The sequence below is a fragment of the Lissotriton helveticus genome, chromosome 11 (assembly GCF_964261635.1).
Source record: "Lissotriton helveticus chromosome 11, aLisHel1.1, whole genome shotgun sequence".
Classification (NCBI taxonomy): domain Eukaryota; kingdom Metazoa; phylum Chordata; class Amphibia; order Caudata; family Salamandridae; genus Lissotriton; species Lissotriton helveticus.
In genome coordinates this window covers 890,000,949-890,027,056 of record NC_136072.1, presented here as the reverse complement: position 1 = coordinate 890,027,056, position 26,108 = coordinate 890,000,949, and the positions used below count along the sequence as shown (strand labels likewise).

The 26,108-nt window shown below is 41.2% G+C and overlaps 1 protein-coding gene across 2 annotated transcripts in view; it reads right to left on the bottom strand.

Annotated features, from left to right (window-relative positions):
* The window catches only part of NOS1 (nitric oxide synthase 1), a 1,595,398-nt gene that overhangs the window by 83,285 nt on the left and 1,486,005 nt on the right, over positions 1-26,108 (bottom strand). For both annotated transcript variants that reach the window (XM_078667121.1, XM_078667122.1), the window contains 5 exons: positions 25,364-25,508; positions 24,808-24,912; positions 5,992-6,050; positions 1,832-1,948; positions 345-519 (listed from right to left, as the gene is read on the bottom strand). In XM_078667121.1, the coding sequence (XP_078523247.1) occupies positions 345-519; positions 1,832-1,948; positions 5,992-6,050; positions 24,808-24,912; positions 25,364-25,508 (601 nt within the window). The remainder of the gene's footprint in view (positions 1-344; positions 520-1,831; positions 1,949-5,991; positions 6,051-24,807; positions 24,913-25,363; positions 25,509-26,108) is intronic.

Sequence of the window (26,108 nt, the reverse complement as noted above, 5' to 3'; positions counted from 1 at the left end):
ACCCTTTGCCCCTAACCAGGCTCTAATTTGATGCTGAGGGGTTCAGGGAGGCGCAGAGTGGCACAGAGCCCAGTTTACTTTCTGTTCCTGCTGCTGCCTTCATCATTGCCAGGGGTAGTAAAGGCTAGACATGCACCTACCAGCTGCAACACCTTGAGTACATGGAACTATGCCTTTCTCACTGCTCCCCTTCACCTCCATCTTTCCCTTCCTTTCCTTCTTTTTACTTCTTTTGCACAAGTTTCATCCTACGTCTTCTGAATAATGGGCACCATGGGGTTACCCGTTAAAGATGGGCACTGGTTGCAAGAAAGGTGGCCACAAGCCCATCACAGGTACCTTACCCTGAACACTTTCATGGCCCAGTTCTTGAAGGACTCCTCCTGTCCGCAGAGTTCATCACCCTCGCCCATCTTGAGAATGCGCTCCCCTCCCATCTCCTCCATCAGGGTATCCACTGCTCGGGCGAAGGCGCAGAAGTGTGGGTACGCTCGGGAGCCCAGGCCGAAGACGGAGAACCTACACACAGAGAGGGAAAGAGGCACGAAGAGTTAGGTTGAGACAAGGACCAATGCTTCCCAGTCCATGTAGCATCTTAGAGGATGGGGTCCCTAGGGGCCAAATCGGCCCGGGAGTGGGGGTAGCGCGGCTCCCCTCCCTTTTTTAAATAATTCGTTTTTTTAAAAGTCAGGTCGGGAGGGTGGGGTTCCCGGGCTAAAATGGTGAAGGGAAGGGGGCCCCTGAGGCCCCCCCTTCCTAAAACATAAAAAAAAGCTGGCAACCGCCCCTTTCTCCACCACTCTGCAAACCCGCTTCCTGGCGCGCTGTTGGGTAGGGAATTTAGTTCCCTTGGCTGCTTAGGGTACTTAGGGACCAACAAGACCTCATGTTACCTCTAGTAAGCCCCACACAGTGGGACTGCTGATAGGTGGTTGGAGGCCATGCCCACTTCCTCCACCACTCTGCAAACGTGCCTCTCGGCGCACTGATGGTGGGGCGAGTATAAGGGCTCCTTGCCTCCTGAGGGCCTCAGGCCTAAAGTGGAATTTTTCACCCAACCAGTAGTGTGCCAGGAGGTGTGTTTGCAGAGTGGTGGAGAAAGGGGGCATGGCTTCTGATGACCTCTGAGCAATCTACCTGTGTGGGTCTTTCTGGAGGTAACAGGAGGGCTAGTTGGTCCCCAAGGACGGTCAAGAGCTAAGGGGACTTCATCCCCCAACTAGTAGAGCAGCAGGAGGCGCGTTTGCAGAGTGGTGGAGAAAGGGGGCGTGGCCACCGAAAACCTCTCAGCAAACGCACTGTGTGGTACTGGCAAGAGGTAAAAGTAGGGGTAGTTACAAGATTGTATTTGTACGAATTGATGCATGAAAAACCTAAGATTGAGAGGATTCTATGCCACTCAGAGGATGCAAGAAGGAAGATAAGAAGTGAGGGATGAACTTTCAGTTTTCAGGGTGAGGTGCAACAATATGCAACACTTTTCCTACTGATATGGAAGGAAGAGTGGGATTGAGAAGAGGCCCAATGAGCATAGCTACAAATTGATGTGGAAAGTGATGGAGGCCTCTCGGCAAGGAGGTACAAGGAAGAGAAATCCCAGTTAGTGGAGCAGTGGCTTTCAGATAACAGGAACAGAGGCAAGAGGCAATTTTTCAAGGTTACATATTCCTCATGTGAATCTATGGTGTCAATGGACATTTAGGAAGCAGTACACTACAATCGTTTTTTTAACAAGATACAGTAACAATTATAAGTCAATTTTCTAGGGGATGTTTTTCTTGGGTCCTAAATAAAACACCTTTTCACGAAAGCATGCGCTCACCAAACTCACCTGACATTAGCCAAGGGTCCTGCACTTCCAAAGTTATCCCTGGGCCCAGTCTCATCACCAGAAGACTTCCGGGAATCCGAATATGAAGAGACACTATTAAAACGAACTTTGTAGCTCCTGGAGACAGAGAAGATACATGTCTTGAATGGGAGCATTTTACACAGTGACCACACACAGGGCTATGGAAGACTCACTGCTGCCATCCCGAGGGCTATCACAGGCAGAAAAAGGTAGAAATGTCCCTGGGGTACTGGGAGAAAACTCCCTTCACATCTAGGATATTCCCTTTATGTATTTCAGAAACCAGGGGTTTGCTTCTGAAAAACAAAACAGAATGCTGAGCAGGCCAAAACAACATGGAGTTGACCCAGCATTTAAAGGTATTTTCACAAGAGTAAGTGCCAAATTGATGCATGCATTTTTCCAAAAGACAACCCTGCCGCTTAAGCAGCACTCAACTGGGGAGCTGTCAGGGCTGGCGAGGTTGAGGTCTCTGTTGACTTGGCCGACCCGGTAAAACACTCCCCCACAACAATAAACGAGGAACCTAGTTCTTTTACACCTGGAGACAGCAATGCTCAATTGGCTGGTTCCCTAAAACAACTTCCCTACCACACAAAGCTGATGTCCTTACATCAGCAAGCCACAAATTAAAACAACCATTTGCAATGCAATAGGTCTCACATTACTAACAGTTTGAGCTATTGGCGGTGCTAATCATAATGCAACGCCAATAGCTCAAACTTTCAATAATGGAAGAGCTATTGCATTGCAAATCAATCGCGGCACTTGCGCTTTAACCATCTTAAGCTGAAGTGCGGGTACTGCGAGTGTTTCGTAAGTAGAGAAATAGACAAAAACATTTTTTTTCTGTTTCTTTACTTTTGAAGCAATTGCGGCACATGTGATTTAGCTTAAAATACTAAAAGCTAAAGCGCTGGTGCCGCAGATTGTAACAAAAGTAAACAAATAGAAAACAAATGGCGGCCGCACATTTTTTTTCTATTTATTTACTTTTGTTGGAATTACGGCAACCGCGCTTTAGCTTTAAACATCTTAAGCTAAAGTGCAGGTACCGCAATTGCTTCAAAAGTAAAGAAATATTTTTTTTAAACTTTTTTTGTCTATTTCTTTACTTGCGAAGCATCCTGTGACCTGTTTCAGGGCATCACCTCTCATCAGCCAGGCTAGCTTGAATCCATTGACAGTGCATTCCGTCCATCATTTGTGTGTCTTTTCCTTTTTTGCCCTAAGTGCGCTGCATATGCCCAGACTTGGGTCCGGGCTCACTGTGCCACTGGATTCAAGCTGGCCAGGTTGATGAGGGGTGAAACCATGAACCCGGTTCCAGAATGCTGGTTTCCGATCCAGGAAGGACCTGGCTTGGCAGTTCGGGCTGGACTGTTTCAATGAGGCACAGGGTCAAGACTGATTTGCATATGGCTGGGCCTAAACTGGGGTGGCATGGTGAGCAAAAGAACAATGGATTTAACTCAGATCTATTGACTGGGGAAAATGTTTGATTTTCTCTGCACTCTGTCCATCATCTGTGTGTCTTTTACATATCGTGTATACAGCATGTCTTGAAGAGACAGCGCAAACGCTACCTAGGCGAGACTTAACCTCATGGCTGCTGGCGACGGCCAACGGCCGTCGCGTGCACTACCTGTGGAGTGCTGCGCACGTCCGTTGGCCGTCACGGCCCGACCATGCAATAGAACGTTCTGCACCAGCGCGGAACGTTCGGCGCAGTTAAGGTGTTAAAAACATAACTAAGCTGAGAGAAGTTCACCAGATTTCATTTGAAGTCAACATCAAAGTGGCAAATATCTCAGGCAAAACTATTCATCTAGCATCCCCATATACCTAAAAAATAAATTCCTTACTAAGGGAGGTTAAAGCAACACCAGTGAAAAATCCACAAGCTGCTGGAAATTCCAGAGAGCAAAAAGTCAAAACCCATCAATGGGGCCTTTTAATGGTAAGCTCGCAGCACCTCTAACCATCTACCTACCAATTCTCTCCACCCCCCTCAGAACCTAAACCGCCCTCTAACAACCTCAGCGCCTGGAACCCAATCACCACTGAAGACACCATCCGCCTAATGAATTCCACCCACTCTGGCTCGCCAACCGACCCATGTCCCCACCACATCTACAACAAAGCAGACTCCATCATCGCACCCCATCTCCGTGATGTCATCAACTGCTCCTTCAACTCTGCTACCTTCCCAGAAAGTTGGAAACATGCCGAAGTCAGTGCCCTCCTGAAGAAACCCACAGCTGACCCCTCTGAACTTAAAAACTACCGCCCCATATCCCTCCTCCCATTCCCGGCCAAAGTCATTGAGAAAGCCGTCAATAGCCAACTCGCCGCCTTCCTCGAATCCAACAACTCCCTCGATCCCTCACAGTCCAGCTTTCGAGCCAAACACAGCACCGAAACCGCCCTCATCGCAGCAACAGACGACATCCGAACACTTCTGGACAACAGAGAAACAGTGGCCCTCATTCTACTCGACCTCTCCGCCGCCTTCGACACTGTCTGTCAAAGCACCCTCATACAACGCCTCAGCAACATCGGCATAAAAGGAAAAGCCTTGGACTGGATCATCTCGTTCCTAGCTGGGAGAACTCAGAAAGTCCAACTTCCCCCATTCAAATCAGAGGCCACCGAAGTCATCTGCGGTGTACCACAAGGATCATCACCGAGTCCCACTCTCTTCAACGTTTACATGAGTCCACTCGCTTCCATCGCGCGCCAACACAAACTCAACATCATCTCCTACGCTGACGACACCCAGCTGATCCTTTCCCTCACCAAAGACCCCAACACCGCCAAAACCAATCTTCACGAAGGCATGAAAGAAGTAGCCATATGGATTAAAAACAGCCACCTAAAACTTAACTCAGACAAAACGGAAGTGCTCATCCTAGGATCATTCGCCTCTGCCTGGGACGACTCATGGTGGCCTTCGGATCTGGGCTCTGCACCCATACCCACAGACCACGCACGTAACCTAGGCTTCATCCTAGCCTCCTCACTCTCGATGACCAGACAAGTCAACGCCGTCTCATCCTCCTGCTTCAACGTACTTCGTATGCTCAACAAAATCTTCCATTGGATCCCCACCGAGACAAGAAAAACTGTCACCCACGCACTGGTTACGAGTCGACTAGACTACGGAAACACCCTCTACGCCGGAATTACAGCCAAATTACAGAAAAAACTCCAACGCATCCAAAACGCATCGGCGAGACTCATTTTGGACATCCCTCGCCAAGATCACATTACTGGCCACCTGAAAGACCTCCACTGGCTTCCCGTCAACAAGAGAATAACATTCCGTCTCCTCTCCCACGCACACAAGGCCCTCTACAAACTAGGACCCGAATGCCTCAACACTCGACTATCCTTCTACACACCCACCCGCCAACTAAGATCCTCCAATCAAGGCCTCGCCGCAGTTCCGCGTATCCAAAGATCCACCATGGGAGGTAGATCCTTCTCCTACTTGGCGGCCAAGACCTAGAACTCACTCCCCACTCACCTCCGCCTTACACAGAACCACAGCTCCTTCAGAAAAGAACTTAAAACCTGGCTATTCGATAAATAATGAACCCCCTCCCCAAGCGCCTTGAGACCCTCTGGGTGAGTAGTGCGCTATACAAATTCTTGAACTTGAACTTGAACTTGAACCTTCAGAGGTCAGGCTCAACCCAGATCTGCTATCCTTCTTCAGGCACATAAACACCCCCTGTTCAAACTACACCTAAATACTGAAGAAAGATGCCCCTTGTGGCACAGCAGCCAGAGCGGCTAACTCCAGAGCGTAAGGCTCATGGTTGGATTATTATTGTTCTGGGTTATTATTGTTCTATCTATCCACTTGCTTTGCTGTAACTTTAGTTATTGCGTATTCTTGTCACCTGTAAAGTGATCTGTTTCCCTTGTGGCTAGACTTGCACTATATAAATATCTTAAATAGGTAAAAAAAAAAAAATCAATCCTATGGTAGGGTGTAAAAAGCATACTATTCCTTCTACGTATTTTGTCTACCTCCACCTGGCTTGGTTTGGGGTGTCAAAGAAGGTATGTATTCTGCTACTTGCGATCATGCATACAGTCTGTTCCAGAGCCATTAAAGAGAGGACACTCACTTCCTTTCTTCCAGGTTGGAATTTGGTTGTCTCATGTCCATCAAAGCACAGCCAAATCTCTGAAGAGGGCAGAAAGAAAAATCAAATCAGCCTTTTCTAATATTTAGGATACTGATGCTTTGTGGCAGGCATTTTTGAGCTCCAGTGACTCAAGCTGGAGCAATTTACACGCATTGTCAGAAGAAGTTAGTAAATCACAGCAGCAAGTGACATCAATCAAGTTAAGAATTGCTGTTTTTAAAAAGTCTCATGAAAAGGACATTACTTCTTCAACGAAATATTTTGCTAGTTTACTTAAACTCACAGGCTTGTATCACGGTTAAAATATTGATCTTTCAATATCTTTTAAAAGTAACTTTTTTGAGACGATTTAGTGTCACATGTTACAAATGGATTCATGAATTTAGACAAAATGTGAATTTAGACGAAATGTGATTTTGTATGGTGGTTTTTGCGTTAGCGAATTTCTAATTTATCTGGCAATCGCAGGGTAATGTATGTGTGTATTTGTGTTTGTTAATTACTGTAAGATGTGGAATTAAATTGTGTAATGCTTTTAATTTTAATAAAATAATAAAGAAAAAAGACAGGATTTTGCTCCCTTTGCTGTGGGATGAACTGAGCCCTGGAGCTCAGCAGGCAGCTTTGCAATTTGCAGTGGGTCTAATTGGCTTGATTCACAGGGGAATGTCTAATCACCGCATTATATATCTGCTCTCCGTCAGTCTGAACTGATTGCTGAGGGAGGCGGATACATTGTAATGGAGAGATCAAACCTACTGTGTCTCTGACTGAGCCGAGTCAGGCTGCTCTGAAGGCTGAACTGAGCTGATGGGATTTCTGGGGACACTGTAAAAAGAAGCATCATGCTGGCTGTGCTTTTGAGACACTCTACAGAAGCAACATTTAATCTAACTGTATTGCGATTTACCTGCTTCTGACTTGCTTGATTTCTTGGGGTTCCCTCGAAAGTAATTTTGCGCTCGTTCTGTTTCCTATTCGATTCCAAGGTTGCTCGCTAAAGGCTGTGCCTGCTTTGCTTCTGTTTACGCAAAGCATCTTTTGACCACCTTCCAATAAAGAGACTGTAGTTCAAAGGGTAAATGTAACTACCTCGGCTTAGGTTTGCTTGTCAAAAACGACCCCAAAACACACTGTTTACCAATGCAGGGCCATCAATTAGGAGTAGCACCTAAGGGTTGAAACTACTGTCACACTGTTCAAGCTAGCAGCCTGATGAAGTAGCTCACATATCCAACCATTTAACTAATAAAGGGTAATTTATCCTTCAGTCTGGTTAGTTTAGTTGCTTTTTAACTGTCATGTACCATCCTCTACTGAAATGCGGATTTAAGAACCTAATAATGGCCTGTCATCTCTGTCAAATGTGTGATATCACTTCCTGTAATATAATGGAAGGGGGAGAGGAACTAGTCCTTAAGTTGAGCACTGCTCTGAGGTCAGTTTTCACAATGTATGCTTCTGAACTAAGTCCTGAGTGGCTCCTCGATGCTGGGTTGTATCTTCAGTAAACAATGTTCGTGGGGCTCTCCAAACACAGGACTGTATACTCCCTGAGGAATGACTCAAAAAGACAGTAACATATGCTCACATAGTTTGCCCACGGTCCCCACTCTTCCTGACAGCCATGCATGTGTGTTCAGCAAATTATGAAAAGGTTCCAGGTCATTTACCATGTGCTGTGCCTTGCAGAAGGAAACTGCTTCCATATTCATGAAGGTTGCCATTGCTGGTCTGTTACTGATAAGAAAGACTTAAACCTAACAACCTCGATAACCTTCTTCCCATCTCCTGTCTGTTATTACCCCCACATAGGACCTACTTGTCCCAGTCCTTACTTTAGTGAGGCGATCCGGCCTCCCGACATGCCTCCGAAACGCTAGTCTTTTTTATTTTTTTATTTATAGTAAATAAACCCCTCCCACCTTCGACCATGCCTTTTTGTTTTTCTGTCCTTAGATGGGTTGTTGGGACTTGATGTGCTGTTAGACACATGCTTTGTGAGTACAACCTTTTGTTTTTCCAAAAACAGATGCCATTGCCAGTACTCACTGTGTTTGTTGTTATGTTTGTGTGGATCGCGATGTCCTTACCGTATGTTTCGCTAGGATGCATACCTGCTCTGTTCGTGTGCTCCCCATTCATGTGCTTGGCTGGGGTTGGGAGCATTCTAGGCAGTCGAAGGCTGGCTGTTCGGGTGCTTAGGACAGTCTATCAGCACCTGGCCCCATGGCTGTGTCAATCTTTTATGTGGCGGCGGGGAAGGCGGCAAGGCTGTCTTTTAGCTTTTAAAGTTTCATGAGGGTTGAGACTAGGTTGCTTGGAACGTGTCCATGTTCACTTCCTGCTTGAATCTTCTAGTCATCAGGGATGGGAGTCCGGGCCTGTGCCTGGCAAATCTGTTTCCAAAAGGAAACATGTTCAAGACCAGGAGGAAGATGACCTGTTGCAGATCTCTAGGGCTGACTTACAGGACTTGATTAATGCTGTGGTTCACGCTGTACTGACTGAGCCTTCAGCGAAAAAGCATAAAGAGGATGAGGACAAAGACCTGGACAATTCACCAAAAGGCAAATATGTATATGGTAAAGTTTTTTTGGACATGTCTGCACATATTCGCGATGTGCTTGGGTTTGAACCTAAATCTTTGGTGGATGATGGCTTCTGTTCCCAGTATAGTGCCTCGGTGGTGGTGGATGATTTGCCCAGCATAATATCATAAAGGAGACCTTGGCGAAGGAATGAAAAGATGTCGATAAACTGAAGCCCTTTCAGTCAGTGCACCATTTTCAGGTCATACTCTCCTCTTCCCAGACCTTTCATGGACGGCCCTGGGGCTGCATTCATCAACAAGGCCCGACCCCAGAATCAGCAGTCCCAGGGGGCTGGTCCGATGCGACTATCCAGGAGTGGGAGCCTGGCTTGGTTTGTTGCAGGATCGATGGCCCAGCTTGATTTGGGTTCTGTCAGTTAGGGGTATCGAATTCTGTTCCTGGGCCCTCCTCCTTGGACTCATTTTTGGAATACCCCGTTGTCAGGAAACACGATAAAGAGGACAGCTATGTTATCAGGGGTGGAGAAATTGTTCATCAAGTGCCCTATTATTGAGGTGCCAGAGGCAGAGAGGGGCCTGAGCTTCTACTCTACTCTTTTCTTGGTCCCCAAACCAGATGCTTCTTACCACCCAATTTTTAATCAAAGACTCTGAACAGAAAGGGAAAGCTGGATCCTTTTCGAATGCCGACCGTGCAGTCCATCATTCTACTCATGAAACAGGGCGACTTTTTGGCAACTCAGGATTAGGAGGACCCATATTTTCTTGTGCCTGTTCATCAAGAAAGCTGGTGGTTTCTGAGGTTTGCTGTGGATGGGGCTCATTAACAGTTTCAGGTGTTGCCTTTCGGACTCTCCACCGCTCCTGGGACTTTTACCAAGAGCTGTTTACAATCAGGGTCAGCTGAACTTTCATGCAAACAGCCTGAGCCACAACCAGCCTTCGTCAGTTCTGCACCATCTGTCGGTACCCTTGTTTAGGGACATTTTGTCTCCGGTTCAGGAAGCCATGGATAGACTTCTTTGAATCTCATTGCAATGCCCTCCATCCCCGATTCTGTTCCAGAGTGGTGTGTACTTAGGCATGGGTGGTGGATGCCCTCTAAATCCCCTGGCCCTTGGGCTGTCTGTATTCCTTACCTCTGAGTCCCCTCCTCCCGAGCGTGCTGCAGAAGCTGCAGGCGGAGAGGGGGTCTGTGTTCTTGATTGCTCCTTTTTGGTCTCACTGCCTTTGGTTCCCACTGCTGCTGCGGTTGTGTGGAAGCAGGTTTGTCCCACTTCCAGCGATCCAGTACCCTCTCCAATTTCCCCTCTTGTCATTGCCTCATCTATGCCAGCTGAAATTGACAGTCTGACTCTTGAACGTTTGACATTGGAGTCTTTGTGCTGTTCTTCCTTGGTGGCACTGGATATTCAACATACCCAAAGGGCTTCCACCTTTAAGTCTTACAATAAGCATTGTTTTTTTTTCTTCAGACGATGTGCCTCTCATGGGGTGGATCGTATTGCTAGGGAGCCGATTAAAATTCTTGAGTTTCTCAGGGATGTTTTTTTAAGGAATCTTTCTTCCTCTGCGCTGGCTGCTCAATAGGAGTCTACCCATGCCTGTAGGTATCGGGAGTAACGCTGGATGGTTTTGTTCCCTTGGTGGTTCGCCTGCTGCAGAGTTATAGGCTTTATTGCCTGGTCGCTCCAGTGATTGTCCCCTCTTGAGATCTGACAACTGTCCTGCAGGTCTCCAAATAACCCAGTTTTGAGCCTTTGTTGGAGGCTGATTTGCTGTGGTTGTGTGCTAAGTTGGTCGTTCTGTTGGCTATTACTTCGGCCTGGAGATTTGGTGAATTGGGGGCCTTGCTTATATATTTTCCCATTTGCAGTTTCTGCCAGACAGGGTGGTTTTGCGGCTGGATCCGGCCTTTCACCCTAAAGTCTCCCCTAAAGTCCATCTAAAGCAGGAGGTTGTTATTCCTGATTTTTCAGGGGCGGAGGGTGTTCATAGTTCTTTCTGTCTTGGATTTTCGGAGGGCCCTTCAGATTTATCTGCAGAGTACTCAAGACTTTCGTCTTTCCCCTGCTCTGTTTGTGTACTGTGGGGAGTGGCTAAGAGGAAGAAGGTGTGTACATCCGCCATCAGTAGCTGGGTGTGCTTGAAATTTTGCCCGTCTTACAAATATGTGCGGCTCATGATCAGGGATGCTCCACTTGGTCTGTGTCTGCTTCCTGGGCTGAGGCAGCAGGTGTCTCTATCCCAGAGATTTGTAGGGCAGCTACCTGGCAGTCACACCATACTTTTATCAAGCATTATCGTCTCGATATGTTGCATGCTTCTGTGGACATTTTTACTGTTAGAATTATGAACGCAGCTATGTGTTTTCATTAATATTTATGTTCAGTATGTATCTTTGGTGCCAAGTTTTGTCTTTGTGTTTGGCTTGTAAGATTCCCGCTAATGTAAGGACTGGAACAAGGAGATCCAATGAGGGGGTAATATGTAGTTACCTACCGGTAATCTGCATTACCCGATTAAGGTCCTTCTTGTCCTAGGCCTGTTCTCTCCCTGCCTACTGCTTTTATTGTGTCTAGTCTTGTTACTTGCAGGCATCGCAGAGTGTGGGAGGGGTTTATATCCTAAAAGTAAAAAACAGACTAGTTTCAGAGGCCTGTTGGTGAGGCGGTATCGCCTCACTAATGTAAGGACTGGGACGAGTAGGACCCTAATCGGGGTAATGAAGATTACCGTTAAATAACAACACATTTCCAAATGGCTCAAAAACCAAATGATTTTTAAATTGCTGGTTCTTTTGGACCAGCATGGGATTCTTTTTGCTTTTCAATCTGATTCCTGAACTTAAAATAAATTTCCAGGATTTTGTTCTCAACATCCTATACAAATGCTTTATGTGGCCTCTTCCACGGATTTTCTCTCAATCTCTTTCTTTAAACTCACAATTTAAGACCTTGTTGTTCGAACTGCTTCCTGAGATTTTGTTCCCCGTGTTTACCCAGGTAATAACCAGATCTTTTGTATTACCCAGGCTACTAAGAACCGTCCACTTTGACTTTTAGACATTCATAGTTAGGTAGAAACCAGGCCCCACTTCCATCTCAGATAAAGAAGAGATTACATCCAGCAAGGCGAATAAAGCAGAGTCATAGGATGTCCCTTCAGTCACACTGAATCAGCATTAAAAATACCTTATTTGCCCCTTTTAGAGACTCATCCACCAGTTACAAAACCCATTTACCTTGAATGTTCTTACACGTTTTCAGAGGGATGGTAAGGGGAGATAGGTTAGAGTTAGCATGGTACTTATTAAGGGTTGGAGAGTACCACCACATCACTTTGTACAGTGCCGGATGTGGGTTCTTCCCTGGAGGCAAATTCACACATGAAGATGCCTCAGCACATTGTATTTGTCTCTTGAAATGCATATACATTCTTAATGTATGTGCAGCATTTACAGCATTTCAGGGTGGGTGACTTCTAATAAACTCAGTATGGTGAGCCAAATTCATTGTAAAGGACGGGAAGGTTTACCGGATCACACAGTCATAAATTAACACCAGTTGTGACAGATTATAAAATGGCTGTCCCCATCATCCAGGCCAGGAATCATCATGTTTAGTGTAACCACCAAATTCTGCATCTGACCTTATGTTTCAGCCTATTGCTATATTCATTTTGAAGCACGGCCAATTCTTAAAATACAAATTTTCACAACGACTCTTATAGAATATTTATTAGACTGGGACAGAGGTTCTGATATTTACTTGAGAAGAAGCACGAGTTTAAGTTATATTTGTTTATGTTATGGTGTATGTGACAGTCTGTAGTGCGTCAGGTTAACCTTATGGCGAGCCTGTATGCTTATGAGACAGTGGTTCCATTCATAATCTTATTAGCAATTAATCGTCTTGTTTCCTTACAGGTAAGCCTAAAATTTAGTTAGCCTAAAATTCACATGTTGGATTAACTTCATGCATCCCAGAGGGTGTCCATCACACCACTACTATCCATTTATTTATATGGGAGTATTATAACATGTATGGCAAATCCTCACTGTTGATTCAGCTCACTCATGTGGCCATTTTTGGTGATGAAGGTTTAATCTTCCTTTTAGTCCTAGAGGCATTGTGGTATGATTTCAGGGCATTTCAATGATTTTCGGCTTTGTGGTCTACATTCTCTGTTTAGAATTCAGCCTATGGGCAGGAGCGACTGTTGTCCGCACTGCCAGTGACTGGAACAGGTCCCTTACCACAATCCATAGTGACATGTAAGCAGCTGAAAGATTCATCTTTCATTTTTGCTGGTAACTAGCTTTTGGATAAAAGCAATAACTTTCTACCCCTCTTCATACTTCCTTCTGTTGTTGTTTATACCATTTGGTGTACATTTGTGACAAGAAATATGTCTCCCAGCTTAAGGTGGCAGGAAGCTGGAATAAACATCCCCTTGCTGTCAGATCCATGACGTATCACTTTATTCTAATGGCAGGCATAGTTGCTGATTATAGCTTTTGGTGAAGTGTAGGAGCTTAGCCTCTGGAAAGGGTGTCAAATCTTTCTCCACAAGTACAAAGAAACAGTGATTGCCATTGCACCCCAAAAAAAGCATGGCAACACATAGGTAGGTTCATATAAAGAAAAAAGGTATGTGAAGGGGTAGCTTAGATGTGGAGTGGAAAAAAGGTGTGTGGTGGTGTAGTTTGGATGCGGAGTGGAATGTAATTGTACTCTGCATCCAAACTACACCTCCACACACCTTTTTTCTTTATATGAACCTACCTATGTGCTGCCATACAGCATGCCCAGGACATGCTCCAGAATTTCTACATTTGTCACCGCAACAAGATCACTAAGTTGGACCAAACTCTGCATGAAGCTTTCAGAATATGTGGTGCCCATTCTGAGGACTCTTGGGAGACATGAGGTAACTGTGTTTGCCAACTTTTCCAGCATAAATGAAATCTCTCAAAGTGTTCATCATGTTTGCCATTTTGTAGAAGTTTATATCTACAGTGAATGAGGTAACATAACTTTCCCATGTGGCACAGCAGTTTGCCAAGCTTAGTTCTCTTTCATTTGAGACTTCCCTTTCCTGTGCCACAAATTAGCAAAAAATTGAATATCTTAATGATATGGAAATTTTGCAGTGACTTTATTTGTTCTCACCCTAATTTTCAGCATGCCTGCCAGATTAATATAGTGTTTCTCAGCTAGGCTTTTCTTGAATAACATCTTCTTCACTACTTAACTTTGTAATGCAGAAATATCTATTTCAACATCTTTATTTGCTGCTTCCAACATTTTTGTCTTTCTGCTTCCTTATTATTACCTTACTAGCTATTATACTTTTGGATTCCAATACCCTCATATGAAGACTTCGCTCCGTTTAGTATGTTGGGATATTATCCTTGATGTTGGTGAGTTTTATTATTAATGTGGATCTTCTTCTGCCAAAAGTGTAATTTTGTCAGACAAGTATCTATCCTTTACAACATGAGTCCTTGTCTATTGATGATTCTAAGCAGGACACTCATACAGCAAATCTATCTAAATCTCCTACCAATGCATCATCTATGACTTCCTTGTTTGCACCGATTAAAGAAGTAAACCCTTCTTCTGTTAAACGTGTAAAAAAGACCCTCATTGATCAAAATGAACCCTAATCCATCTAGGAAGTAATTATTGAAGTGCTAAGTGCTTTGTGAAGCTTACTGAAGAAACTAACACAATATTAGATTGAATTGATGGTAATGGTCCTTATCAAAAAACAGACTTACAAGGGTTGAACAAACAGTTACCAATGCAGATGTCACGGACAGGGTGGATAAACTTGAACTCTATAGAGGTGACTGCTCTTAAACATCATATTGATGATTTAGAGAATAGAAATCTAAGAAATAACATGAGCAAATATGGTGTTCCTGACGAGTTGGAGGGCAAATACATGATTGTCTTTCTTAAATCCTTTCCTCTATGAATTGTGAGTACTCTAGATCTTTCTTGAGTTAACATACTGAAGGCTCTTAAACTAGGAACAAACATAGTAGTACAGGAGCTAATACTAAACCAAGACACATTCTCCTATTCCTTGCATTCACAGATTCCTTAACCCCTCCACCGCGAGGCTCATGCCCCCGCTGTGCTGCGGGGTGGGGGGCACGCGCAGCGCCGCAGTGCTCATGACGAGCTCGGCTCGTCATGCAGCACGGTGGCGCTGTGCTCATGCCAAGCTGAGCTCGTCACGACCACGCCCGTTCCAATGGAACACCCAGCACAGCAGGGGAATTATCCCCGCGTGGGCGAGGCGCAACGGTCATGACAAGCTCAGCTCGTCATGACCATAGCGCGACCATGCGTCATGACGAGCTGAGCTCGTCATGAGCACGCAACGGGTTAAAGGTAGTTTTGGCAGCTAAATGTAAGTGGCAACTGACTTTGGAGGGAAGTATTTAATTTCTCAAAATGTTGTGAATGCTACTGAGGTAAGGAGAAAGGAATTTCTTGATCTTAGGCGATCTTTAAGAGAAACTCATGTAAGCTAGACACTCATTCATACATGTTTATTTAAAAAAACTTACAAGGGGAAAGCTGTCACTTATAGTATCCCTCTCAAAATGAAATGTTATAATTTTAGTAAACAAGATAATCTGGACACCTGCAAAGGCAGCCTTCATTGATGTTTTGCAGTTTTCCATCTTGCAATTTGATTTTTTATGACAATTTATTGATTTATTGGGCTGGTTTTAGAAAATACTGAATGTATCTGTTTGCTTATCATGTTCATCCTTTTTTGTTTTTGTATGTAGGTATACTACTTTGTGAGATGTCTTGTAATGTCATTGCTAGTTCTATAAGTGCCATGCATCCAGTTTTTCAGAACCTTTGTCCTTCACCATTGCCAAGTTTATGTTTGTCACTTAGGTATGAGTCTCAGTCGTTAGTCATTTATGCTTTACTATTTCACACTTTTTTGACTTTCTGATTTTTCTTCGCTCCTTTCTTATGAGGGTCTATCCATGTATCTTAGTTCATATTTTATTGGCACTGGTATTATTGGTATTCTGGTATTTTCTCTATGTAGGACTGATAATTCTATTCACCTTTTATTGCAATGACTAGAATAATTACTTGGAATTTTAAGGGACTCTATCAAGCACCAGAGTTTTATCTTATCTTCATAGACTAAAATGTCAAATCGCACTTCTTCAAGAGACTCCTCTTTCTGATCCTGACGCCAATAAATTAAAACTTTCTATCATCTGGAATGCTCCTAACTCACCTGCTTTTGGGAAAAAGAAAACCTGGCCATTCTTTCTCATTAATCTCTACAGGTATTAATAGAGTCCCTAGAATGTGATTCAATTCAGAATTGCTATTGCTGGAGGATTTGAGTGAAAAAGTTTACTTAACATTAATATGCGTTTCTGACCCCAATATCTCAGATACTTCCTTTTGATGAACAATTTGAGAAGCATTTCTGACTGTCTAATCATAACATCATTTTGGGAGGTGATTTCAACCATGTTCATGATCCATTCAGAGATAGAGATTCCCAGTATAGATACATTCCTAATGCTATGGAGAAGGTAATAATGAAAGTTGCTGTTGATCGAGATTTATCAGATTCATGGAGAACCTGTATCTTAGATAGGAGTGAATTTTCATTTTTCCCAACCAGTCTCATCCCTCTCAATCTAGACTAGACTATGCTTTCCCCAAGTAATAATCTAATGAATACTTTACTAGTCTCAGAATCTGGATCAATTTCGATCTGTGATAATGCTCTTCCATTAACACATTTTTATATTCTTCACCAGAAAGCTGATTCTAACAGATGGAGTTGTAATCGTGATTTGGTGAATAACTAATTCTGTGCATACTTTTAAAAAAACATTCAATGGAAACATTTTTGCATAATCATCTTGGAAAGAATTCAGTACAGAATAATTGGAATGCTTAATATACCTCATCTAGAAATTTTACTATAGCATATGTTTACAAAAAGGAAATTTTGGAAATGAAATCAAAGGAAATCCTGAATAACATTGATTCTTTAGGCCATACATACTATTCTTCAGAATCACAGGATGTTCTTGACGTATCACTGCCAACGTGAATGTTTAAAAAAAACATAACTACTAGGGCCTAGGGTTTTATTTACAAAATTAGAGACAATTTTCATAGAGGCCAAAATATAGTGTGCACATTTTATAAAATTCATTTAAAAGTCCTAAAGGAAAAGTGATACTTATTTAGAAGTTGTAAAGGAGAAGTTGATGAGTATGGGAAAATCAAGACTGTTCATTCTGAGATTGTGAAAGTTTCCTTAAATTTGATCAATCTCTATATTCCCAAGACACAGACTTTAATATCGGCAATGTAGATAAATATTTCTGTGAGAAACCTGTCAGAAGGTTGATCATTCATAGTGGGAAAAGGGTATTTCTCTTGGGGAATAATGAAAGCCTCCTCACTTAAAAGGGGCAATGCCCTGGATCCTGATGATTTTTTATTTTACTCAGCCTTTTCTGATTTAATATTCCTGCCACTATTTTCATCATATTCTAATTTTCTTTTATTATTGGTGAAACCTCTGCACTCAAATTCCCCTTTGTTCCGGCGAGAATGGTTTAACAGATGATAGACTGGGCTCCTTGCTGCATTCGCTCAGGACTGACTTACTAGCTGGATTTGATATCTCTGAAAAAAATCATAGGGGTCTGCATGACAGATTCGACCTGTTGGAGGCTAAAATTGAAGGTATCAGCGCTAGGACTAGTGATTTGGAAGTGAAAGTAACATCTCTCACAGAGTCTTCAAAAGAGAATTCTAAAGGCATAGATGCCCTGAAAGCCCAGAATCGAACTCTAGCCATGGACTTAGAAAGGTTGGAAACTCAGTGTCGACGCAACAACTTGAGGATCCTTAAAATTCCGGAAGGCGCAGAAGTAGAAGATATAAAAGGCTTTGTGTGCAGACTCCTCCGGGAGGATATCCTAAAGGATCGCCCAGACATCAATTTGGAAGCGGAGATTCAGCGGGTCCATAGGGACCCGTTCAGGCTACACCCAGAACGGAAGGCACCTAGGAAAATCCTTGTCTATTTTCAAACTTACAGTGTTAAGGAGCTTATTCTCACTAGATGTCTCTCGCGTACTTCTCTGCATTTTCAAGCCAATCCCTATCAAGTCAGATCAGATATAGGTGGTAAAACAGCCCAAAGACAGTGGGAGCTCGGCTCCAGAATGCCAGAATTGCGTTCAATGGGGGCACAAGTACAAATGAAATTTCCAGCCATCCTCAAAATAATGTGGAACAATAAAATGTTTACTTGTCATTTCCCGGAGGAAGCGGATGCGGTGCTAACTAAGATGAAGGAGAGGAAGGAGTAGATAATGCAACTGAACTGAGATCGAACTGTCATCCTAGTTCAATTCAGTATAGAATAGTATAGGATACTATGGGGGTGGTGTTGGTAAAGGGGGAGTGTGTTTGTGTTTATTCTTGGGAGGTAAAGGAACAAAAAAAAAAAAAAAAAATATAACAATAAATAAATAAGGAGGGATCAAAAAAAAAAAAAAAAATTGGTTTGGGGAAAAAATTATTAAAAAAAAAAATGAGGGAGAAAAAAAAAAATAAATAAATAAATAAAAAAAAAAAAAAAAATATATATATAAATTTATATGTATACACATAGCTTATAAGGGAAACTTGAGACTGACTTTTTGTATATGTTTCACATATAGAGGTAGGGCAGAGGAGGTCCAGGGCCTTATAGGGCGTAATTTCGCCAATCAGTAGGGGGGGGTTCCTCAGAGGGAGGGGGGTAAGGGTTCAGAGGGATGGGGAAGAAAATCAGAAAAAAAAGTCCTCATTTGTCACAAATCTTCATTTATTTCGAAAATTAAACGTTATAGCAGGCTACTATTCTTTTTCAGTTAACAACAGAAGGACAGTAAGATTATATGATGGCCCAACCAAGATCTACTAAAATTCTTTCATGGAATCTGAACGGGCTAGGGAGTCGTAAGAAACAATTAAACATTTCTCATTATTTAAAAAATATTGGAGCTTCCATTATCCTATTACAAGAAACACATTTGGAAGCGGATGAATGTAGGAAAATATTCATTAAACTTAACTGGGTACAGGAAATTCTCTGTTCAAAACAGACGGGTACAACGAGAGGGGTTGCAATAATACTTTGTGTCAATAAGGGTATTATACTGCATGATTGGGCCACAGACCAGTCAGGGAGGTGGTTAGCCGCGGTGATCTCAATAAGTTCAGTTAAATTCCTATGCGGGGTTTATTATGGTCCGAATGAGGATAATCCTGTTTTTCTTCAGAGATTAGAAAAATATATGATCCAGTATACAATTCCAATTGTGCTAGGGGGGGATTTTAATTTGTTATTAGACCCTACATTAGATCGTACCTCTAAATCTAGATACAATTGTCCAAAAAAATCTTTTTTGATCCTGAAGAACATTATGAAAGACTATACATTGTCAGATGTCTGGAGAGTTAAATATGGCACAAAAAAACAATATTCTTTTTATAGCAAAAAATACCACCAGTTCTCCAGAATAGATTTTTTTCTATTAGATCAATCGTTCTTAGCAACCACGGATTCTATCTTTTATACTCCGATTGGCCTGTCTGACCATTCAGTGGTTGAATTAAATATCAATATTCAGAAAAACTTTCCCGAATATAGGTGGACACTGGATAGGACTATCCTTTTAAATGAAGTATTTAATATCAAAGTCAAAGAAAAGTCCACAGAGTTCTTTGAATTTAATGATGAAACTGCCCCTGAGAATATTGTTTGGGATGCATTCAAATCTTATCTAAGAGGAATATACAGCTCCCAGATGATCATAAATAGGAAGTTTAATAAGGAAATGGATATTAAAGAGCTTAGGTTAATTAAAATAAAAGAAGAACAGCTTCTCTCCGCTACTCTGGATGACAGAACTAATGTACCAAAATTGGAAAAAGAATTAGTAGACTTACAATTGAATTTTAGATCGAGAACTGAAAAATTACTCAAGGATAAATGGGAAGTCAGTAAATTACGCAATTTTGAATATGGAGAGAAGTGTGGGTCCCTGCTTGCGTGGAAAGCTAGGTCGGAGAGAACTAGAAACAACATCAAAACTCTGATTCAACGTGGGTCTGGAGTTGTTTTGTCTGAAGATGACGAAATCAGGCAAGAAGCTAGAACATTCTATCAAGAGCTATATACGGAAAAAATTAACTGCTCAATGGATGAGCTGGATACTCTGCCACTCTGGGATGATTTACCACAATTAAAAGATTCAGACATAGCTCTTTTGGCAAAAGACATATCAGAAGGGGAGATTAGACTCCAACTAAAGAAGATGGCAAGGAATAAAGCTGCAGGTCCCGATGGCCTCCCAATAGAGACTTATAAAGCAAATATTGAAGAAATTCTAGTTCCAATTCAGAAACTATTCAATAGAATTTTTATTCAGGGAGACCAAATACCACCTTCGTGGTTGGACGCTACAATTTCATTAATAGCTAAACCGAATAAAGACCCGGAAAAGATAGAATCTTATCGCCCCATCTCACTCTTGAACTCCGATCTAAAAATATATTCTGGAATTTTAGCGACCAGACTGGCCAATGTCATAAAATCTATTATCCATCCTGACCAGAGGGGATTCATTCCTGGCCGTCAATTAAACGAGCTCACATTCCAAGTAATTGCTGCCATAGACTACGCCACAGAGAAAAAGAAGCCTCTTGCTATCGTCGCAATAGACGCTGCCAAAGCATTTGACCAGGTGAATTGGCTCTTTCTTTGGAAAGCGATGAGGAAGTTCGGTTTTCCAGAAGTCTTCATCAATGGAATTAGAACTTTATATGGGGGCCCGAGAGCCAGGATCCTGGTGAATGGTGGACTGTCAGACTGGTTAAATATTCATAGAGGGACGAGGCAAGGATGTCCTTTATCTCCATTATTATTTGATATATATATTGAGCCCTTTGTATGTCTTTTAAGACAGGATCCTATAATTCACCCTTTTAAAATTGGAGATTTAACAATTAAGACAGCTCTATACGCAGATGATCTCCTTTTGTATACTTCAAATCCATTAGATGCAATTCCAAGATTATTCCAACTTGCTGAGGAGTTTGGTATCGCTTCTGGGTATGGCATTAATAAGGAAAAAACCGATATTATGTGTTGGAATATCTCAGTCCCTATCCCAGAAGCTAAAACCAAGATGAGATATCTGGGTATACAGCTCAATCACAAACTGGTAGAAACTCCCAAAACTAGTTGGGATGTAGTGATAAAAGAGGTTAGGAAACTTTTGACCAGATGGAACTCTCTGCCTTTAAATATTTACGGTAGAGTAAATTTGGTGAAAATGATCATCTTGCCAAAAGTAACCTTCCTTTTTAATTCCATTCCTTTAACATTCAATAAGAAAGACATTCTTAACTTACAGGGTAGGATAGGTTCCTTTATTTGGGCGACAAAATCTCCCAGGATAGCCTGGAGGAAGTTGAGGAGAGGATTAAAAATAGGCGGCCTTGCTCTCCCGGATTTACTTTTATACTGCTATGCTTTTCAATTTAAAAATTTTAGACTTCTAGCGAACAAATTAGATTCCACCTCTAATGGTATACTCTTCCGAGCCATGTTGTCTGATCTTCCATACGGGGTAGACTTCTTCACGTTTAAATTTGGAGACCAAAAATTCTTTAAAAAGGTTCGACTGAAGCTTTTGAAGGCTGTTTTACATAACTGGCTACAAATAAGAGGGATGTTAGGCATACATTATTATCATACATATGCCCCGATATGGGATTCCCCTGGTACTCCGGAATGCTTGACAGATCAGTTAGCACTTCCGTTAAAGAGGGCGGGTCTCTTCAAATGGGGGGACCTTCTTGATACATCAAGAGCACTAAAATGGGAAACGCTGGTAGGCTTAACCGGGGGAACCCTCACGAGATTTAAGTTCTATCAATTATCGGCCTGGTGGGGAAGTCAAGCTTGGGATTCTGACGATGAGAGCCTCCTTCTAGACCTAATTAGTAATAACACGATAAGAAAGGGGGAGACTGCCCAATGGTACAAAATCTTCATAAACAATAAGGACAATCAAGAGGCGGAGATTACTAAGTTATGGGACCCCGCTATCCTTCAGGCTTCGGATAACCCTGTTAAATTATGGGCAGATTCTTTCTCCATGTCCCAAAAAATAATTAAACCTTCTAACTTGAGAAGAAATCATCTATATACATTGTACAGGGTTTACTGGTCTCCTGCGAAACTTTCTAAGATCTCCGCAGCCCAATATTCTTGTCCCAGATGTAAGTCACAAGAGGCAGATGATATACATATGTTTTTTGAATGTCCAAGTATTAACAACTTTTGGGGACAAGTCTGTGGGTTTTTGGAGGAGGTACTTTCATTTTCACTTACATACACTTTAAGCTTGGTCTTTTTTGGTCTCCAACCCGATTATGATATTAATAGCAACATATCACAGTTTATTTTTTATGTAATAGTGATCGCCCGAAGAGAGATCTGTAAAGAGTGGAAGTCTGCGCTTCCCCCGACATTCGCAGATTTCCTTAAAAACATCATGGCGGTGAGTAAATTGGATATTTTATGTGGTGGAGAGGAGTCTGCTAAATTATGGTCAGCCTTGAATGCTTGGTGTGAGAAATAGTCCAATGATTATGCCAGAGGTTTTGTGGACTTGTCCTTTCTCTGTAGCAAGTATCAACACGAGAGGAAGTTGGACGAGTAATAACCTTACCTCTGGGCAATCTTCATCGGCTATCCACAAACAAGAGGGCTGGTAACGTGAGTTTGTGTCAGTGGCCTGAAGAGCGCCTATTTAGAGCAATTATCTACTGGTGGCATATATGAGGACAAAAAAAAAGAAAAAAAAAAAAAAAAATTCCCCTTTGTTCCAGAGATGTTAGACACAAAGAGCAATTGATCATTTAGGGTAGCCATTAATGTTTGAAGCCCTGAATTGGCGTGGTTTAAGGCCAATTTTTTAATATATAATTTCCATTTTGTACACTTAATCCTAAAGCAGATCTATTCATAAATCATATCTAGTTTCCCTACTTTGATTTACAAAGAGGTACTAGCCATGGATGTCACATCTCTCCTTTATTATATCTTCTCTCCTATAATCCTGTTTTAGCTCACAATAATCAAAATTGTCTTCTAAAGTTGTTTTTCAATTCAGGGAAAAGAAATCAAATACTCGCCCTATGCAGATGATATTACTCTTTATGATAATCTTCAGTTCTCAGTACTTCATTTGTACGGCTGCAGATAGTTTTGCAGACATCTCTAATTATAAATTGCATTTAGAAAAAGCTGAAATGATTCCATTGTATAAATTATAAAACCCTGATTTCTCTAACAAATGTAATATTGTATGGAACCACTCAAATATTAAATATGTGGGGCTATGGTCCACAGATTATATAAATGGAACAGTTAAATAAAACTTAGATAGTATTAAAAGGTAAACATCTGAATTAGTACAAAAATTGTCTTATTTTTATCTTGATATTGGCAATTTGCTAGTATCAAAATGGTAATGGGCCCCAGCTATTTTGCATACTTTATCTATCTAACCTATAAATGTTAACAGTTAATACTCCCAAAACCTTTAAAAATAATAATCAACCCCATTTTATTACAATTCTTTTGTAAGTACAAAGAAATAGACTGAATCTATTGAAATGATCTTAATAAGACCAGAGTGTTTTTCAAATTGTTCCTCTTTATCACATCTCTTTTTGCTTAAAACAAGCTAGGATCTGGATAAGACGCTAAATTAGGAAGAAGACCCATCATGGGTGCTCCCGAAAAAAGGCCTTATCTTTCCTTTAAAGAGATTTTATGAATTACATAGAAGTCTATTTCTTTTTTATCCCTTGCCAATAATAATACTTGTAAAATAGTTTATCCTATATTTGTTCATAAACTATCAGAAATAAATTCTTTCCATACATATTTAGTATAACAATGACATTAAAGTTGATAAAAAAATATTTTTGTGGAAAACGTAGAGAGCAGAATAAATGATTCATTTTGTTCACTAAATTAAAATAACAAATTTTTTTAAGAGATCAGTTCATAATCAACATCTTAAATTAAAAATTGCTATAACCAATATATTGAGATTTAATACTAATTTTGTATCACATCCCAAAGAAGTATATAAAAAGATGTCTTTTCTTTCTTTATTTTTCAAAGTATCTAAAATGTATTCCTCTCCAATTTTGTTTTTGAAAGGTAAACCTAAGGTTAAACTAGAATGGAAATTGGATTTTGGAGTTTCCTGGGCAGGTGAAATATGCAATAGCATTTGGATTAACAGTTTCAACATATTTAGGTATGCTAGTCTGCTATGACTATTTATTCGGCATAGACATTTTATAAACCGACTGTTAGACATAATTATGATAATTTGTTGTCTAACTTTTGTTTTCGTGTTGCTACATTTTTTCATTTATTTTTTTAATGTACAGTAGTTCACGAGGTTTGGAGATCAATTTGGTTCAAAATGAATCATGTACGAATTACAGATATTCCTGTCCAATACTTAAATCTTCAATTACAAGGCCTTATTGAGGAATATCAGCCTTTACCATTAAATGATAAAACTGTAGAAGTTTACATTCCTACATCAATCCACCAAGTTGCTCCCGATTGATGAACAATTTTAAAGTGTCTTTCATAGCCTTGTGGAATTCTATATATTATAATTATACATTAGACAATATTAAACACAGTTTTTCTTACTAGCATTAAAAGTAGAGGCGTTAAGGTCTTCTCTAACAGAATATTAATGTAGCATTGATAATATGGCCTGCAATGTTAATATCTGGGAAGAGGGCCCTACCACACATTCTTGATTTCTAGTTAATATTCCTTGGATTCGTTTCACCCTATTAATGTTCTTATACATAAATATTTAATATAATTCACATGCTTGACTTTTTAGTGTCTCACTGTTGCTATTACTTTCTTTTTCTTTCTATTGCCTGCTATTCGTTATACCTTTAAGAAACTTTGGTACTAATTTTTGGCAGACAATGTTAATGTTATAAAGTATTGTAATCTCACTGTGGTTTCAGATCTCTTATATTGTACTGTAATTTATTACTTAATAGAAAGATTCAAACTTTAAAAAACAAAGTTTTTCTCACCTCTCCATTTTCAGGCGGATCCCCATTGCCAAATGTGCTGGTCACCACCAATACAAGAGCCTCATGTTCCAGATGTACAAAGTCATAATCATCCATTGATGACACCTGGGGAGAACATGTGAATGGATTTATGAACAAAATCTGCAAGTAACATGACGTTGGGGTTCTAACCCAAGAAACAATTCCAACTGAGTCTTCCTGAGAAGAATGGGGTCTGCCCTGGCCTTGTTCAGTGACATTGGATAGTATGGTAAGGTAATTTGTGTCTTATTGAATGTGTTGCGTCACTTCAAAGGCTGTGAAAGAAAAATTTGAGAAGACACAGGAGAGTTAGGCATCTACTATACCTCTCACTTCTGATATTCACAAACCATTCAACCATGGACTGAAACAGGCTGAAGACAGAGTTCTATTAATATTGGAGGTTAGTTTCCTAAGGTATTCATTCCTAAGCTTATTGTATTTAGACAAGTGGAAGTCATTTGTGCTAAGCCTTGTTCTCTCTTAAACCAGCCACCCTGTCAATTTCCCCCAACACCGTTTGCTACTTCTTTACCTTGGCATCAAAGGCATGCTTGAAGATTTCACAGAGTGATTTTGCATAGACTTGGGACTTCCCTGTTTCTGTGGCATAGAGGATGGTAGCTTTCACACGTTTCGCCATGGCCTGCCCCATGAGTTTGGCTGAAAATTTCACTGCCCTAGAAGTAAAAAGTGCAAAAGAGCGATAAAGTGAGAATTTGGATGTTGAGAGAGTAAACATTAAGAGTAAGAAATAAATGGTGGACAGGAGAGAGAAAAGTGCATAATAGATACGGAAAATAAAAATGGAAGGCTTACAGTGTAGCAATGGGTAAGAGAGTAAAAGGGCAGGAGGAAGAAGACATGGAAGAGACACATTGGAAGATTGAGATGATAGAAGTGATATAGGGACATGAATAGAGAAGTTAGGAGATATACAGCCAAACAACACAATGAGGTTCTACAAAAGGATGAGGGTCTTAAAAGACTGGAGCTGGAAGCATTAAAACAAAGGCAGGATAGGAAAATGTTCAAATTGGTATAAGAGAAATGAAAAAGGAAATAGATAGAATGGACAAAAAGAGGAATTCAAAGATATACAAGGTAGTCGGGAAAGAGAAGGGATTAGGTGTGGATGCAGGAAATAAACACAACACAATTAAAAACAGAAGAAAATACCAGAAATTGTACAGGAAAGGGAGAGAAAATAGTGAGAGATGAGCAGAATAAATGAGGAAGATCTCATTAAAAATACTTAAATCATAACTAGAAAAGTAAAG